The 19,950-nt window shown below is 40.4% G+C and overlaps 1 protein-coding gene across 3 annotated transcripts in view; it reads left to right on the top strand.

Moving 5' to 3' along the window:
• Positions 1-19,950, top strand: part of usp22 (ubiquitin specific peptidase 22) — a 222,747-nt gene that overhangs the window by 138,530 nt on the left and 64,267 nt on the right. For all 3 annotated transcript variants that reach the window (XM_072268360.1, XM_072268359.1, XM_072268361.1), the window contains one exon: positions 4,279-4,380. In XM_072268360.1, the coding sequence (XP_072124461.1) occupies positions 4,279-4,380 (102 nt within the window). The remainder of the gene's footprint in view (positions 1-4,278; positions 4,381-19,950) is intronic.

Raw genomic sequence — 19,950 nt, 5'->3', positions numbered from 1 at the left:
GTTCAAGCACCTGCTCTCCTCTTGCACTCTCAAAATCAGCTTAAGTCATGGTAACCTGAGGAACAGCATTGTCTTTTTCCAAACCTACCTTAAATCTGACAGAATTATTTCATTTCCTAAGAAAAGGTCAAGTGCAGCCCCTTCTCGGGTATGACTTGAAGACACGAGCACAAGATGGCAGAACTTATTACCATGATAGAAAATCTGGTTAAATTTGGATAAAGCATTGTGAATAATAATGTCATCAGATTTAAAGAAACGTGTATTGGGATTTGGAAGGTATTCAATATAGATTTGGCAAGGGTTGAGTTGAAGAGAAGTTATGCAAAATAGTGAACTTTTAATAAGTTAGGTTGAGGAATTCTTTGTACTTCTAAAGATACTAAGAGGGATTCCAACCAAGAGTCTTGAACCTGCAATATAAATTCTTTTTGTTTTCTTCAGATACTGTGTGACTTGCTGAGTATTTCTAGCATTTTCTGTTTTTGTTTCACACTTCTGTTATCTGCAGTTATTTTTATTTTCATGTGCTAGTGTAGTACATTTGCTTGTTGGGGAGTCTAGGCCCAGAGAGAGAATCTAGAACTTAGAGCCAGGTATTTCAGGAGTTAAATCTTCTACACCAGTGGTCTCCAACCACCGGGCCGCAAAGCATGTGTTACCAGGCTGCAAGGAAATGATATGATTTGGTGATATGAAACTATGAGTCAGCTGCACCTTTCCTCATTCCCTGTCACGCACTGTTGAACTTGAACACTGCCCCCCCCCCATATCAGCTGGTCCGCAAGAATATTGTCAATATTAAACTGGTCCACGGTGCAAAAAAGGTTGGGGGCGCCTGTTCTACACAGAAGATTAAAATTTGTAATTTACTAAATTAATTGTTATGCTTAAAATCCAAGAATACGTTTTGGCTCCATCTTCCAAAAGCAAAACTTCCTGGTGGCCAAACACTTCAAGTCCCATTCTCATTCCAACATACCAGACCACGGCCTCCTTTTGTGCCAACATGAAGCCAGCCTCAGGATGGATAAGCAACACCTTGTATTCCATCTGAGTAGCCTCCAACCTCCCCCCCCCCTGCCCCCCTGCACTCTCACCTCTTGCCTCTTCTTACCTGCCTATCACCCCACTCTGGGTCTCCCCCTTTTCTCTCCTATGGTCTACTCTCCTCTCCTATCAGTTTCCTTCCTCTCTACCTTTTACCTGACCGCACCTATTACCTTCAGCTGTGCTCCTTCCCCTCTCCCAACCTTATTCTGGCATCTTTTCCCTTCCTTTCCAGCCCTGAAGGGCCTCAGGTCAAAACATCAACTATTTATTCATTTCCATAGATGCTGCCTGACCTGAGTTTCTCCAGCATTTTGTGTGTTGCTTTGCATTTCCAGGAACTGCAAAATCTCGTGTTTATACCCCTTTTGAAAAGTTTTTTTTTCTGGAATAAGAGACACAAAACATAATATTTTGATACGTTAGGAGCTGGATCACAGGTTAGCAACAATTTTCTTGAATAGTAGAACAGTTTTGAGGAACTGTAAGGTCATTTAGAATATTTCCTCACTCCACATCAAGAGGTATATTAAAACACCTTTGGCATAAAATTCTTTGAATTTTTCCTATGTCAGCTTTTAATTGAGTCTTTTGCATTCTTCCATTGGGAAGTTCACTGAAAGCTTCAGAAAGTCAAAGTATGATCACTGGAGACTATTGCAGAAAATACATCAGAATATGAACATACAGACAAGGAGCAGGAGTGGGACCACTTCCCTTAGACATTCAGTAGGAAACTGGCTGATATTATTAAAACTTCATAATACATGCCTACCTGTATCAGGAATCTATGTACATCTGTTTTAAATGTATGGATCCTACATGCATCCATGTAATAATTAATCAGACTTGCCAACAAAGAAGAGAAGATCTACAGATGCTGGAAATCTGAGCTATGTACGCAAAATGCTGAAGGAATTCAGCAGGCCAGGCCTGCTGAGTTTCTCTAGAATTTTGTGTGTTACTCGAACTTGCCAAAATTGAGAGTTAAATTTTAATTGTTACAAGACTGAATTCCTCTGCTCATCTTTAAAATCCTTCATTTGCCATAGAGAACGGATGAGGCTTTGTGTAGACAGTGATACATTGTTGTCGATCTAGCATATGCACTAGAGCAAAGGTAACACACCTTTTTGAGAGCATGTGCCAAAGCTAGTGAGAATATTTTTAGAACTCCAGACATTGCACCTCTCCCGGAAGTTCCGGGAGTCTCCCGCATATTAATAGTGGCTTCCTGATGCCCGCAAATTATATACAATATCACGGAAATCAATTTTTTTGAGAGCGAGCGAGAGAAAGCAAGAGAGAGCGACCACGAGAGAGAGAGAGAGAGTGCGCGTGAGAGAGAAAGCAAGAAAGAGTGCGCCATGGCAGAGTGTTCCCAAAAAAATAAAAAACGTACGTCACCCCAGACTACTCTAAAATATACCCCTGCCTTATAGGGGTCAAAATAATGACAGTGTTGCTCGCTGCACTGTTTGCAACAGTGACTTTTCTATTGCCCATGGTGGGTTAAGACTGTAAAAGACATGTTGAGGTGAGTTTAACAGGTGTCATTCGTTCATTAGTATAGCTAATGTTATTTAAACTAGCTGGCCAGCTGCTAAAGAGATACTCTATTGCAGACATCCCACCTCTCCCGGAAGTCTCCCATAAATTGATGGTGCTACATCCCTGAAATGAGTTTTTGCAGGGTGGGATGTCTGAAACTCTCTTGCATACCATGCTAATTTTCAGCAGAAATTGTCATTGATTAATGAATTAGTAACAATAATTATATACTTTGAGGAAAAAGGGTGAGTTTTGTTCCTCATTTATGTGTATTCATTGTATAACTATTAATATAACTGCAATAGGTTGAAATAAATGAGCATTTTAGATGGCCTGTTCAAAGTATTAATATTTTAAAGACTATTTAAAAAAAATGCTAAATTGTATTGTTCTACCTCATGTATAACTTAAGAAATATGAATGTGAAATTATAAGCTTTAGCACATTCATAAACTATCAAAGAAAATATTAACACACTTTCAGTGAGACTTTTTTTGCTGCATTAATGATGGTAAATATTTTATATCTGGCTTGCATTTGGTGTTTTGAGGGCTGTGCATGTAGGTAGCACTAGTTTATTAGTAAGTCTACTCCTATAATTAGACTTCACTAAGATCATTGCTGAAAACAATGACTTGCATGATTATGTCAATGAAAATACTGTTAATATCATCATTGCAATATGTTTCAGACAGTGAAGTTTCAGGAATGGAATTGCAGAGTTTCAGAACCTCATTGGGTAGATTTTTATGCGTTGATTTTGTCACTAACCAATCTTACAATATTTACTGGTGTATTTCTAAGTCAACAATTTTTTAAAGCTCAATTTGGAGCCAGTTTTCCAATTCAATCGATTGCAACATTTCCAAATTTAGTTTATCTAAAGGTGCGCTATCTACATTATGAATTTTGCAGTTTCTTCAAATGACCTAAACATAATGAGTCTTGAAGAAATTTATTCAATAGTTGAACTGATGATGCTCAAAAATTGTATGGAAGGTTCTGAATATCTGTTTTTTCTTCAAGAATTTCTGTATTTGTATGTGCTTTATAGGTTTTGGGAAATATTTTAAAGTGCCATTTTTTGGCATTATTTTTAAATACCTAGCTTGACTTCAAAGGGTTTTATATTATCAAACATAGCATCTAGTGTTTTGCCAGATCCCTGTAATTTGTTTTACCTTGGTTAAAATTTCCATCACTTCAAGTTGCTTTTGCACACAAAACCACCTTGTGTACTGTACAATTAAAGCCTGTCAGTGGATATCCAGCATATTCTGCAGACAGATGAAGCACATTCCCTTCCTGAAGATACTGGCTTCTACTTCAGTGGATGTGACTTGCATTGAGAATGTCAGTGTAATCTTGCTTCCATTTGCTTCAATTTACATCTGTCTGCAGTGTAAGGAATGGGCGTGGGGTTTGTGTGAAATGCACAGGAATGGCCACAGTGTAGTCAGATACTGTATTGAGCTAAGGGAGGAATCACTTGTGAGACATGCCATTGATTTCTTTGACATCTCAATTAATCAGTGTTCCATAGTCAAATTGCAGACTTTCTAATAAAATAATATATTACATTTGAAGTTGTACAATTGGAATATCTATGCCAATTTTCTACAGTGTCTTGTGAATGATCAAGTCAAGGATTTGAAATGTTTTCTTTAATTTGGTTAGGGGTCGGTGAAAAGTATTCAACATGGGAACCAACAAAAAGGGAATTGGAACTATTACGGCACAATCCCAAACGGAGGAAAATAACTACAAATTGTACTATTGGTAAGTGAATGAATTTGGGAAAAGTAAGACCAGGCGCTTGGTGGTGAAAATAAAGCCAATGTCATTTTAATCACATTTAATTCGTAGCTTTTTTTATCATAGTAATAGACTGAAAGCTATTAATGCTTTGCTTCTACCATATTATAAGATCAGGTTAATATCACTGACTGACATGTTGTGAAATTCGTTGTTTTGTGGCAGCAATGCATAAAAATACTATAAATTATAATAAACATATATTTAAAATACTAGATTAAATAAAGTGCTCAAAAAGAGAGCAATGATAGTGAGTTAGTGTTCATGAGTTGCTTCATTGTGTTACCTATGGTTTGTGCTCTCAGTACAACCTGGCCTCCTGGAAGTGGAAAGTCATCAAGGGATTTGTACAGAATCACTTTATTGCTAGTATATGACACATACCAGAATTGATGGTTTGGTGCCATGCATAAAGCACAATACCATAACAGACAACACAATAGCAATCAACAACGCAAACGTCAGTAATCAAACTTAAATATGAATATATGCATGGACTAAATAATTATCAATAGAACAAGGAGCGCAGGAAAGCTCATTTAATGGATGTTGTGCGGGGGACATTTGGGATATTAGACCTGAGTTTTGTTGAGAAGCTGGGTAGCTACAGGAAAGAAGCTTTGGAGATGACATGTAGTCCTGGTGGTGGTGATGGACGTAGTGTCTCTCTGATGGCGACTAGGTGACTGCCAGGGTGGAGTTGGCAGTTTTTTTCCAGCTATTTTCGCTCTGGCAATAATGTCGGTAGTTGACAGCCAATGATCTTGACTGGACCACATGCTGCAGCCTGGACTTGGAGGAGGAGGAAGTGGTTGGAAAACAGTGATAGAGGTGGTCACAGCTCTCAATAATGGCTGAGTGAAAATTCATCAGGATATGCCGTTGGATGTAAAGTTTCCTAAGCTGGCATAGTAAGAACAATCGCTGCCAGGCTCTCCTAGTGACGAGTGTAATGTGCTTGTCCCACTTCAATATACTAGTAATGGTAGTCCCCAGGAACTTGAGTGGCTTGACCACAGACACAGCCTGACCATTAATTTCCAAAGGGGGTGCTGGTAGGGGTAGTTGGCAGAGGTCAGTCCTCATTTCCACTGTCTTGATAACATTAAGCTCCAAGTTGTTACAAGCACACCATGCTGCAAGTCTATCTCCCTCTCTTTGATAGCAGGCCACATCATTATTAGAGTTGAGACCAACTACATTCGTGTCATCTGCGAACATTGGGATTTTAATAGATTTGTTTATGAAGGTACAGTTATTTGTATAAAGTGAGAACAGGAGGGGTGAAGGAACACAGGCTGTGCATGTAGACATTGGATCAAGCAAGTAGGAACCCAACCTTCTATACTGCTTCCTTCCTGTCAGGAAGGTCATAATCCACTGACAGATACTGTAGGATACAGCTAGCTGGGTTAGCTTTCTATGGAGGAACACTGGAACAATAATATTGAATACAGAGCTAAAATTGATATATTCTATTACAATCTTGAATGCAGAACTACGAGAGAGCTTTCTTAAAATTTTAGTTTTGATATTCCCATTCATTGTCTTAGTTTCTGATTGGTGTCAAAGTGTCAATGTGTGTGTAAAAATGAATAGTATTGAAAATTTCTGTTGATGACTTTAGCCTGCTTGGATCTGGCAATTGGCATCAAACAAGAAATGTCCTGTTGATAACGCCATTCATATGTTACTAAAAGAACGTTTCTTGCCCTGGCTTCTTTCGGCATTTATTTCTGTTCCATATAATCACTTGTGACTATTTGGCTTCTAGCAACCAACTACTGATATTTTTGAGTACTAGATTTAGGATATTTTCTTTGATCTCAGAACATAGAACATAGACATTTACAGCACATTATAGGCCCTTCAGCCCACAATGCTGTGCCAACCACATAGAAACTGCGTAGAATTTCCCTACCGCACAGCTCTCCACTTTTCTAAGCTCTATGTACCTAACTAAGAGTCTCTTAAAATACCCTATTGTATCTGCCTCTACCACCTTCACTGGCAGTGCATTCCATGCACCCACCACTCTGTGTGGAAAAACTTACCCCTGACATCCCCCTTGTGCCAACTTCCAAGCACCTTAAAATTATGTCTCCTCGTATTGGCCATTTCAGCCCCGGGAAAAAGCCTCTCATCATCTTTTATACCTCTATCAGGTCACCTCTCATCCTCCGTTGCTCCATGGAAAAAAGACCAAGTTCACTCAACCTATTCTCATAAGGCACGCTCTCCAGGATACAGGAGATTAGGATTGCTAGACCTAAACCTAGCCTTTCCTAGATGTCATTGAAGTAAGTTTGAAGAGAAGCAAGAGCAAAAACTCAAATGAAATTGAAGATGGAAACATTGAAATAGGTCAGTCATCCTCACAAAAAGTCTGAGGAAAGATGAATAAAGCTAATAATTTGTTAAGCTAGAAGTTGTGTCTTTATGTATGCATTGCTTCATCACTAATGAGCTTCAGTTCACTGTGGGACTATGTTAGTTGAAAATTCTTGACAACAGAATAACAGATTACCCAAATCTACCTTATCCATTTGCATTAAGGATTTGGTACAATTATTGACTGACAATTCATGGTGAAGACAAAATGTAATCCTGGACTGAGATGACTGAAATCTTGTTAGAGTAAGTCTCTCGTTTTTTTTTTTTTTTTAGTTTAACACCATGTGGAGTGTAATTCCATGGAGTTTAGATACTGGAATGGAGCATCCGTAAAATTGAATTACCTGTTTCCATATTTGCATTTTGTCTTGCTAAGGGTGGTAGTTAGACCATAAGAGCATAAGACAAAGGAGCAGAAGTCGGCCATTCAGCCCATGGAGTCTGCTCCACCATTTTATCATGAGCTGTTCCATTTTCCTGTTTAGTCCCACTCCCCCGCCTTCTCATCATAACCTTTGATGCCCTGGCTACGCAGATACCTATCAATCTCTGCTTTAAATACACCCAATGACTTGGCCTCCACTGCTGCCCATGGCAACAAATTCCATAGATTCATCACCCTCTGACTAAAAAAATTTCTTCACATTTCTGTTCTGAATGGGCGCCCTTCGACCCTTAAGTCATGCCGTCTCATAGTAGGCTCCCCCATCATGGGAAACAACTTTGCCACATCCACTCTGTCCATGCCTTTCAACATTTGGAATGTTTCTATGAGGTCTCCCCTCATTCTTCTAAACTCTAAGGAATACAGTCCAAGAGCAGACAAACGTTCCTCATATATTAACCTTCTCATTCCCGGAATCATTCCAGTGAATCTTCTCTGTACCCTCTCCAACATCAGCACATCCTTTCTTAAATAAGGAGACCAAAACTGCCCACAGTACTCTGAGGTTTCACCAGTGCCTTATAGAGCCTCAACATCACATCCCTGCTCCTATACTCTATTCCTCTAGAAATGAATGCCAACATTGCATTCGCCTTCTTCACCACCGACTCAACCTGGAGGTTAACCTTAAGGGTATCCTGTACGAGGACTCCCAAGTCCCATTGCATCTCAGAACTTTGAATTCTTTCCCCATTTAAATAATAGTCTGCCCATTTATTTCTTCTGCCAAAGTGCATAACCATACACTTTCCAACACTGCATTTCATTTGCCACTTCTTTGCCCATTCTTCCAATCTATCCAAGTCTCTCTGCAGACTCTGTTTCCTCAGCACTACCAGCCCCTCCACCTATCTTCATATCGTCAGCAAACTTAACCACCAAGCCATCTATTCCATAATCCAAATCGTTGATATACAATGTGAAAAGAGGCGGCCCCAATACGCACCCCTGTGGAACACCACTGGTAACCGGCAGCCAACCAGAATAGGATCCCTTTATTCCCACTCTGTTTCCTGCCAATCAGCCAACGCTCTATCCACGTATGTGACTTTCCCGTAATTCCATGGGCTCTTATCTTGTTAAGTAGCCTCATGTGTGGCACCTTGTCAAAGGCCTTCTGAAAATCCAAATATACAACATCCACTGCATTTCCCTTGTCTAGCCTACTTGTAATTTCCTCAAAAAATTGTAATAGGGTTGTCAGGCAGGAATTTCCTTTAAGGAATGCATGCTGAGTTCTGCCTATCTTGTCATATGCCTCCAGGTACTCTGTAACCTCATCCTTGACAATCGACTCCAACAACTTCCCAACCACCGATGTCAAGCTAACAGGTCTATAATTTCCTTTTTGCTTCCTTGTCCCCTTCTTAAATAGCGGAGTGACATTTGCAATCTTCCAGTCCTCTGGAACCATGCCAGAATCTATTGACTTTTGAAAGAATCTATCGAACTTTTAGTTCTATCTGCTTTGCTCTGTTGTTCCTATAATCTTGTGTATATTTTAATTTACAAATATTACAAATGCTAAGCCTGTTATCAATCTTAAACGTGATCTAGTACTCTTATGCTTTTTAGTTTTTTGATACATTTGGAGTTTTTTTTGTGAAGGTAAACCTGTCTAGAATTAACTGCATGTTTACAAGTAATTGGTGGCATCACAACTCTCTTGGATCTCAAAACTTTGTAGTTCACAAAATGGCTTCTTTGCCTGTCTTGATGCAGGTTCTAACTCTTAAGCAAATAGCACATTTTTAAATGCTTTAGATAATTAAACAGCTGCATTTTAATAAATTTATTGTCCTAACTTTGCTTCATGATGAAGCATTCTTTTAGCAGTTTAGACATGTGTTCTGTTCCATCAGAACCCATAAAATGCTTTCGGATCTGCCCCTGGAGTAGCCTGGTAATGGTGGCATGCTTGGTCACAACGGCTCCTCTGGGTCCAAACCAAGGTGTAGTTGTTCATTTTTTTTTATGATCGCAAGACACTGCTGGTTATCAAGAACATCTGATACCACACTTGCAAGTTGCTCCATAAGTGGTGGAGCTGCACATGTTGCACACTATGTTGCAGCCTGCTTCAGCCATCCAGAAAGGAAGGCATCAGAAGGGTTGTGTGGTCCAACAACTGGTGGAATGATGGGGCTGGACATTTTTATTGTGATTGCAAAACCCTTTTGGACATTGGTACTGTAGAATACTGTGAGTCCAATTCAGTGGTTCATTGGCAAGACCAATAGCAGGGAAGCTGTATGGCCTCAGTTGCCTCAGTACAAACAAGGGAAAATCTGCAGATGCTGGAAATCCAAGCAGCACACACAAAATGCTGGAGGAACTCAGCAGGCCAGGCAATATCTATGAGGGAGGGGGGGATAAAAGGACAGGTCTGATGAAGGGTCTTGGCCTGAAATGTCAACTGCATTCAGCATTTTGTGCGTGTTTCTCTTGCCTTAAGTTTGCTTGTTGTAGTGCCAGGGATGGAGATGCTGGAGCTGGCTGTGTGCCACTGGATTCCATGCTGCCATCTACTGTTTGCTTGGAAGACAAGTTGTATTGTGTTCATCTGCAGCTGCATTGGTGTGAGATGAGAAACCGCTGCAGGCTTTTTCCTGCAGAAGCAGGGCTTCAGGACAAAATCCAATCCAAGGTTATGACAGTCATGGATTTGGGCTTGATTATTATCATTTTTGTATCTTTTTTCTGGTATCATAATTGTACTCTGAGCTGTGTATCTGTTGGTGCAGTGTTTTGCACCTTGGCACAAGAGGCATGCTGCTTTATTTGGCTATATTCATGTATATGGTTGAATGACAATTACAGAATTTGAATGATTCTAATGTTTGTATTTCTAGTATTTTTTTCTGTTATCTGCTTTACACCTGATTTTTGTTTCCATAAATCCTGATTTACCTTTGTCTTATCCACACTACAATAGAGCTGCTTTGTTTTCCCAGCCAATGAGTGATGCCCTTCATGAGTCTAAAACTCGCTTGCAATCTGTAGCAATTGATTTTGCCAAGTTTATACCTTTGTATATTGGATAATATTTCATAACATTTCCATAACTTGTGTGCCTGTTATCTTGTTGAGGCCCTAAGAGTATGGTGGATACTGGTTAGCTTACTGAACTGGGATCCACAGGCCTTGGATGTTGTTCTAGACAAATTTGAATTTTGAAACAGACTGAGTTTTAAAATTAAATAATTAAATACTGATCGGGAAAGCTAGCATCAGGAACAGTGATCCTAAAACTAGTGGACAGATGTTAAAGCTCATCTGGTTCACTAATATCTTACAAGGAAGGAAATCTGCCATCTCCACCTTGTCTGCTTCTGATTGAGGCTACTGGTGATTGGCTCTGAACTGATCTTTGGAAGAGAAGTCCAATACTTTTCTAAAGGGCAATCAGATCTGAACAATTCCCTCCTTGTGGGCAACAGTCAGAATGTTAAAATAAATAAGTCTACAGGCTTATTTTCCTCAGGCTAAATTGTATGGAATTCGTTTACCCCTGTCAATGGTTTTGATGGTTAAGAGAGAAGTTAACCATCTCTTTTAGGTCGCTTTGTCACTATTGTGTTGTTTCAAACCCATTTATTTTCCTGCTCCACAATACTCGCAAGTACCCTTACTATTGCACAATCCCATCTGCTCTGTGTTCACATAATTACATGGGAGAGATGGTGTTTTAGCATTTTCTCTCCTCTTGGTATTAGTGTGCACATTAAATGAGTAGGAATCAGGCCAAATTGTTTTTCAGTCTGAGTCTGATAAATCCTGACCACAAAGACGTATTCCGCTTGTGTTTCTTTTGAGCAGCCTTGATGTAACGTTTAATTTTCGAACAACTAGCCTAAATTTATCTAATACTGCCCCCTATTGACTACCTAGTGTTCCTGATATTTACACTATTTGCTGTCAGCTACTCTAAATCTGCGCTGTGGCCCTGAGTCAAGATATTTGATTTTTTTCATCTCCACAGGTCCTTGGAGCATCCTTATAGAACACTATAATAATAAATTAACATATACGGTTAGCACTTGTAGTTGAATCTAGTTAATGTCCTTTACAGCAGATTTAACCCATTAGAGGATCACCATTGACAGGTAATAACTAATATTGCTTTTGTTGGCAAGATGTCGGTTACCTCACCTCTTGGATACAGGTTTTAATGCTTTTGGTTGCTTGAATGGCCTGATGCACAGGTCCAATTGTTCATTCTTACTGTAAGAATGTTTCAGGTACTTTGAGAATGGTCTGGTACTTGGAGGAAGCAGTTATTGGTTTGAATCCTTGAAGTCCAAGGTGTTATGACTGGAAATATTTTCAATTTGGCCTTGGTATTTTGCCCATTGTAATTTAAAAATTAATTTAGCTGAATTGGGTTGATTGATGTATATGGGAAGAGAGCTGTTCGCAATGCTTGCCATTTCCAGGATTATACTTTGCCGAGTTCACTGGAGTTAAGTTTATTTTAATTGAGACAAAGTGACTTACAGTTGCAAGAAAAAGTTTGTGAAGCCTTTGCAATTACCTGGTTTACTGCATTAATTACTCAAAGTGTCACTTGATCTTCATTTTAGTCACAATAATAGACAAACACAATAAGCTTAAACTAATAACAAATAATTGTACTTTTCGTGTCTTTATTGAGCACATCGTTTTATCATTCACAGTCCAGGCTGGAAAAAGTGTGTGAACTCTTGTATTAAGTAATTGGTAGAACCTCCTTTAGTAGCAATAATTTCCACCAAATGTTTCCTGTAGCTGCTGATCAGACTTTCACAATGGTGAATAGGAATTTTAGACCACTCCTCCATACGAAACTGGTCAGTTCATGAATATTTCTGGGATACCTTGCATGAACAGCCCTCTTCAGATCATGCCACAGCATCTCAATTGGGTTAAAGTCTGGACTCTAATTTGGCCATTCCAAAACACAAACTTTCTTCTCGTAAAATCATTCTTTGTTGATTTACACTTGTGTTTTGGATTATTGTCTTGTTGCATCATCGAACTTGTATTAAGCTGCAGGTGACGGACCGCTACCCTGACATCCTCCTGTAAAATGTCTTGATACAATTTTGAATTCATTCTTCCCTCAACAATTGCAAGCTGTCTAGGCCCTGAGGCAACAAAGCAGTCCCTAAGCCATGGCGCTCCTTCCACCATGCTTCACAATTGAAATGAGGTTTTGGTGTTGGTGTGCAGTGCCCTTTTTCCTCCTAACATGGCAATGTGCACTTCTGCCAAAAAGTTCATCTTGTGACTCGTCTGTCCACAGAATGTTATCCCAGAAGCATTGTGGAACATGCAGGTTGTCTTTTGCAAACTTGAGATATGCAGCAATATGTTGTTTTTTCCCCTTTGAGAACACTGGTTTCCTCCATGGTGTCCTTCCATGAGCACCATCCGTGTTCAGTGTTTTTCTTATAGTGCAGGGGTCCCCAACCTTTTTTGCACTGCGGTCCGGTTTAATATTGACAATATTCTTGCAGACCGGGGGAGGGGGGGTGGTGGTGGTGGGTTGCCAATGGACAAGAGTAGCAGTCAAATACGTTGAGCTTATCCCGAGAAAGACTACAATGACCATGAAGCCTTGCGCGGGCACCAGTGCACATGTGTGACTTGTGTATGCGTGTACCTGCTGATTTATTTTTTTTTCCCTGCAAGTCGCTTTTGGTGATTCTGTTTGGGGGGTGGGGGCGGGTGTCAATCACGACCGGAATATAGGTGATAAGTGACGAATACACTCAATTTCGTTTCTAAAAGGGTTTATCTAACGAATTTAATATTAAACACACCGCATATTTTCCTTGCATGAATATAGTGATAAGTCAATTATCAGGGGAGGACAGGGGAGCTTGAAGTAAGTGTTGAACGAATTTCCAGTAGAAGCGGTATAGGCAGGTTCGATATTATCATTTAAAGAAAAATTGGATAGGTATATGGACAGGAAAGGAATGGAGGGTTATGGGCTGAGTGCAGGTCGGTGGGACTAGGTGAGAGTAGCGTTCGGCACGGAATAGAAGGGCAGAGATGGCCTGTTTCCGTGCTGTAATTGTTATATGGTTATATAAGTCACTTATAAGTCAATAGCATCATAACATTTTAAGTAACGTTTGGATATTAAACACACAGCACATATTTTCTCCGTATGAACATATAAAATCATTGCAACACACCAATATCGCTGAATCAGTGGGAGCCCTGGGCTTGTTTTCCTGCAACAAGACGGTCCTATCGAGGGGTGATGGGAGACAGCGATACTTGAAGGGGGTTCCTTATGTCCAGTCTATTCCGCAATTTAGTTTTCGTTGCATTCATTGCAGAGATATGTTGGAAATGGAAGCAACGTCTTCAGTGCTTTCGTGGCTATCTCAGGATATTTGGCCTTGATTTTGATCCGGAATGCCGGCAGAGATGTTATGTCAAACATACTTTTCAGCCCGCTGTCATTTGCAAGCTCAAGGAGTTGATCTCCTTCCCACGCTGACATGGATGACACGTGCGTAATGACCTTGCATGCATTCAAGCTTAACAGTGGGCATGACAGGGAATGAGGAAGGGTGCAGCTGACTCATATCGCCAAATCATATCATTTCCTCGCGGCCTGGTAGCACATACTTTTTTGCCTGGTACTGGTCCGCGACCCGGTGGTTGGGAACCGCTGTTATAGTGGACACATGAACAGAGACTTTAGTAAGTTCTAGAGATTTTTGCAGGTCTTTTGCTGTTACCTTTGTAATCTTTTTCACCTCATTCAGCATTGCATGTTGTGCTCTTGGTATGATTTTTTTTGCAAACCACCCCACTCGTAGGGAGTCTAACAACAGTACTGAATTTTAGCTATTTGTAGACTATTACTGTGGACTGATGAACAATCAGGTCTTTAGAAATGCTTTTGTAGCCTTTTCCAGCTTTCCTGCATGTCTATACTTCTTCTAAGGTCCTCCTGAAAGTTGTTTTGATCGAGATGTGGTGCACATAAACAAATGTTCCTTGAGAAGAGCAGGTTCTGTCAGTAACCTGACTTAGTGTGTCTTTTTTTTATATAGGGCAGGGCACCTCTGCAACTCACTCCTCCAATCTCATCTCAATGATTGGAACACCTGACTCCAAATAACTTTTGTAGAAGGCATTACCCCAGAGGTTCACATACTTTTTTTGAACCTAGACTGTGATTGTTTAAATAGTGTACTACTGAGTATTGATGAGAAGAAGTACAATCTTTTGTGCTATTTAGGCAGATTGTATTTGTCTTTTGTTACTTGGATGGAGATTAGACCACATTTTATGAGTAATTAATGCAAAAAACCAGGTAATTGCAAAGGGTTCACAAACTTTCTGTGGCGCATGGTCAAGTGGTTCGGGCATTCGGCTCACGATCTGAAAGTCATGGGTTTGAGTCTTGGCCAAGGCAACGTGTTGTGTCTTTGAGCAAAGCACTTAAACATACTGCTCCAGTCCACCCAGATAGAAATGGGTACCGGCAAAATGCTGGGGATTAACCTCGCAATAGACTGGCATCCTATCTGGGGGAGAGTCTCGTACTCTCAGTCTCTTCACGCCACAGAAGCCGGCATAAGCACTGGCCTGATGGGCTACAAGGCTCGGGACAGACTTTTAAGTTTAACACAAACTTTCTTGTAATTGTACCTGACTTAATTGGATAGAATATTACAGCATGATGTTGTGCTGACCTTTTAACCTACTCTTAAGATCAATCTAAACCTTCCCTTTCACATAGGCACATGAAAGATAGAAAATTGGAGAGGTCTTTACAGAGTCTCTGAAGTCCCTAATGTATCTGCCCCTACCACCACCCATGGTAGTGTGTTCCATGCGCCCATAGTTTTTTTAAAAACTTGCCTCTGACATCTTCATAACACCCGCCATCCCGTACTTTCCAGCAATGACCTAAAATCATGCACTCTGGTATTAGCCATTTCTGCCTTGGAGGGAAAAGCTCTGGCTGTCCATTTGATCTATGTTTCTTATCATCTTGTATATTTCCATCAAGTCACCTCCCAATTTCCTTTGCTCTGAAGGAAAAAAAGCCCTAGCAAACTTAACCTATCATAAAATACTATCACATGGGTGCCCGCCTCCCTACCAAACCAGTTTAAACTGCTCTAGCAAACCTGTCCGCAAGGATATTGGTCCCCCTCAAGTTTAGCTGTAGCTCATACTTTTAGGTAACTCGTACCTTCCCAAAAGAGATCCCAGTGACCCACAAATCTGAACCCCTGCACCTTGCACTATTTCCTCAGCCACACACTCATCTCCAAACAATCCTTTCCTACTGTCACTGGCACATGGCACAGGCAGCAATCCAGAGATTACTGCCCTTGAGATCCTGCTTTTCAGCTTTCTACCTGGTCCCTACATTATCTTTTTAGGACTGCCTTCTTTTTCCTATTTGTCATTGATACCAATCTATATCACAAACTCTACCGCCACCACCCCACTGGCCCAGAATGCTGTGGACCTGAGATGTCCCTGACCGTGGCATCTGGAGGCAACACACCATTCTGGTGTCTATTTCACATCTACGAAATCTCTTGTCTGCTGATCTAACTATTGAATCCCCTAACACCACAGTTCTTCTTTTCTCTCCCTTCTCTTCTGAGCCACTGATTTGGGCTCAGTGCCAGAAGACTGATCACTGCCCCTGCCCCCCCCCCATCCCTCCAACCACCATCCTGGTAGTATCCAAATTACTCTTCACTCTTCACTACCTGCTTATTGTTTTTCCCTCTCCTGACAGTCCACCCAGCTACCCACCTCCTGCAACTTGGGTGCGACAACCTCCCTGTTGCTCTCGTCTAGCAATTCCTCATTCTCCAGGTGCAACCAGTTGCATTCTGCTGCAACTCCATTTCCCAAACAAATGTGAGGAGCTGTAGCTGTGTGCATTTCTCACAGGGAGACTGGAGATCTCCAGAACTCTACGTCTGACATGAAGACACACCACTGTCCTCTATCCAATCTCTCTACTGTAGCTAGGCACAAATAGATGAAGAAAGAAACTTGCCTTAGCCTCTGCCTCTTCTTTCTGAAGCTCCTTGAGCCAAAGATTCGGCTCCCCTTTCTACCTCTGTCCGCTCCACAATGGTCACTCACCTTTAACCTAACTTTTTATTGTCCTGTGCCAAGTGCCTAATAACTGTTATCTCAAGTCTGCCAAAAAGTTCCAAAAGGCCCCACTTGCTTTCTTTTAAAAATTGTGCTCTCACTCACTATAAAGCAAGAGATTGCTTGTGATGTCTCTCTCATACCTGCTGAAATTACGAAATCACAGTAAAGCTGCAGTCTTGCAAATGGTTTAAATACTGATGGGCAAATAAAATCTATTCTGGACTTTTATAATAAGTAATCAGATTCTCCATTATTTTTGGCTACTTTTAGCCTTCAGTCAACGGACTTTTATTCATTTATAGTACAAAGGAATATCTGCAAACATTTGATAGTGTTTTTGCATAAGGAATATTCATTCTGTGTGCCTCCCTGTAAAATGTTGCAAAAAATGCCACTGCACAATTTCCGTAGAAGGGGTGAATCAACTTGTGGCAGAGAATGGTGAGAAGTTAAACTTTCAACAATTGCAGCTAAGTTTTATCATTATCTATTAATGCATGCCAGTCTTATTGTACAGAACAATATTCTCTAATCCCACTCTGTCTAGAAGTTTTGCAGTGTGATTTTTTTCTAAACAGATGTTGGTATTCTTCAAAAATATCAGTTGATTTCAAATCATTGACTATTTCTGGAGATTGTTTCATACATCTGTACATCACAGGGGTGGCATGGCAGCACAGTGATTATTGTAATGCTATTACAGCCCCAGCAATCCGGGTTCAATTTAGCCACTGTACGGAGTTTGTACGTTCTCTCCATGATCACGTGGGCTTCCTCTGGATGCTCAACTTTCCTCCCACATTGCAAAGATGTATGGGTTTGTAGGTGAATTGGTCACATGGGTGTAATTGGCTGGTGCAGGCTCATTGGTCTGGAAGAGCTTGTTACCATGCTGTATCTCTAAATAAAATAAAAATCTATTGAGGCAAGGAGGGGGTATTCAAAGTTGTTTTCTTAACTGAGAATCTTGGTTGCTTGGCTTCAAAACTGCATTTTATTTTGCACTTTGTGATAGAGGTCTAAATTTTCATTTCAAACATTGAACCTAGATCACGTTATATGTAAATCTGAAAATTGTAGCCTGATAAATTTTGCATATACGTGATGGTGGTTAATTTTATGTATTAATAATAGCTTCATATTATCCTGATGCATTTAGTATGTAATCAGTGATCATTTCCAAATTGTTTATAATCTCTGCCAGCAGACTCTACAAGCCTATAAATGATATGCTGTTTAATTTTGTGTATTGAGTCAAAATTAAGCAAGGCTGTAGGCTGTTTCTTCAGACGAGACTTAAATAAGCAACTCTTGGTTTCTGATTGTCTTCATCTCACTGGTTTACTCTTCCAATTGGTGCCTGTCAAGTCAGTGATGTGAGGAAACAAGTGCATTCTCTCTGAAATGCCTCTTTTTTTAAACAGAATGAAACTACAACAATTATATCCATTTCAGAATCATACTAATTTGTGGGGTTTCATACTAATTTGGGTTTGCAGTTCAGTGAATATAGCCTTAGATATTTGGAGGTTGCCTCAAACAAAGATGGTCTGTGAAGTTGTAAGATGATTGATAATTGAAGAGGTGAATCTGCTGGATTCATTGATCATGAGGTAATCCAAACTGGCTTGAAATAAGGGACTCTATTCCAATCACGAGAAAATCTGCAGATGCTAGAAATTCAAGCAACACGCACAAAATGCTGGTGGAACGCAGCATTTTGTGTGTGTTGACTCTATCCCAGTGTAAGGTTCCTTCAGCTTCACTTTTAGCTGTCACGAATTGAGTTTAGCCCACTTTACAAAACCCAAGGGCTCAAACATCTAACGAGAAGCAATAAAACAATGGCCATTTGTTGTTGTCATGGGATAAGAAATGATCAATGAGTCCACTCAAAGGCCTCTTCACTGATATCTAGGGCTTCAAATACAGGTAGATGAGCTGGCTATTACTATGACAGTGAGTAATTAGAAGCTTAGGATAATTTGGAGAAATATCTAAGTGGTGAACCTAATCAAATGCCTTACTAAAATCCATTAGCACCATATTCATTGCCTTACCTTCATCAATGTGCATTGTCACATCCCCAAAGAATACAATCAGGTTTGTGACTTGCTTCTCACGAAACCATGCTAGCTATCCCTAATCATGCTCCAAATGCTCATAAATTCTGGTCCCCAAAACAATCTCCACATTTCTGTTGTGCGTTTCCCTGAGTACATCCATTCCCAATATATGCTTCCAAGTCTCTGTCTAATAGTATCATAGTTCCTCCTCACCCAGTTACTTCTTCATACTGTCTACTCCAATCCCTCTCCAAGGCTATAGTAAAGGTTGGGGAGTTGCGGTCACTGTCTCTGAAATGCTCTCCCATTGAGAGACCTGACACCTGACCTGGTTCATTGCCTAGCACCAGATCTCATGTGGCGTCCAGTCAGCCTGTCTACATATTGTGTCAGGATTTTTTTCTGAATGTACCTAAAATTCTGCCCCACCTAAACAGTTTCCACTAAAGAGGTGCCAATCAATCTCGGAAGTTGAAGTAACCCTTTTTTTTTCAATTTTCCAAAATCTGGCTCTTGATCTGTTCTTTAGTATCTCTGTTGCTATTGTGGGGTCTATAGTATACTCCCAAAAGAGCCATTTCAATCTTTGTGATAGCCAACTAAGTCTCTGTAATGGCCATAACATAGTGACGTTGGTGTAACACAACGTAGTTCATCACCCTTGTTCCTGATATTTCTTGCATTAAAATAGGCATACTTCAATACATTCAGCTGACTGACATTTTGCCCTATCAACTGCCTGTCCTTCCTCACAAATGCTTTACACACTGCATCCACCTGAATACCAACTGCCCTATCCTCTGACCTATGTTTCCCATCCCCCTGCCAGACTAGTTTGAACCCTCACCAACAGCTCCAGTAAATCTGCCTGCAGGGATATTCAGCCTCCTCATGTTCAAGTGTAACTTGTCCTTTTTGTACTTGTGATATCTTCCTCAGAAGAGACCCCAATGATCCACAGATCTGAAACTCCACCAATTCCTCAGTTGAACATTCATCTGTCTTGTTGTTCTTTTCTTGCCCTCACTGGCATATGGCGTTGCAGCAATCCAAAGATTACTACCTTTGAGGTCCTGTTTTTCAGCAGCCCTATTTAAGCTCCCTATATTCTCTCTTCAGGACCTCATCCCTTTTCCCATCAATGTTGTTGGTAGCAATATGTACCACAACTTCGACCTGCTCACCCTCCCCCTCCAGAATGCTGTGGACCTGATTAGAGATGTCCTTGATCCTGGCACCTGGAAACAATGTCCCCTTTAATTTGTAATGACCAGCATGTGCAAAAATCTTGTGCTGTGCAATTTTTTGCCCAGTGACAACATGTGTGCACTAAATTTTATATATAGAAGTATTCATTTTAACAGCTAGTAAAACACTGCTAGTAAAAACTTTGGTCTCTGTGTTTGATCATTTTCACTCTCGTTCATCTGCACTCTCTCTAAATATATATAGCAGGCCTGTAGTGGGTAATGAAGGATCTTCTTGCTG

The sequence above is a fragment of the Mobula birostris genome, chromosome 9, assembly GCF_030028105.1.
Source record: "Mobula birostris isolate sMobBir1 chromosome 9, sMobBir1.hap1, whole genome shotgun sequence".
Taxonomy (NCBI): Eukaryota; Metazoa; Chordata; class Chondrichthyes; order Myliobatiformes; family Myliobatidae; genus Mobula; species Mobula birostris.
This window is presented reverse-complemented; position numbering and strand designations above follow the sequence as displayed.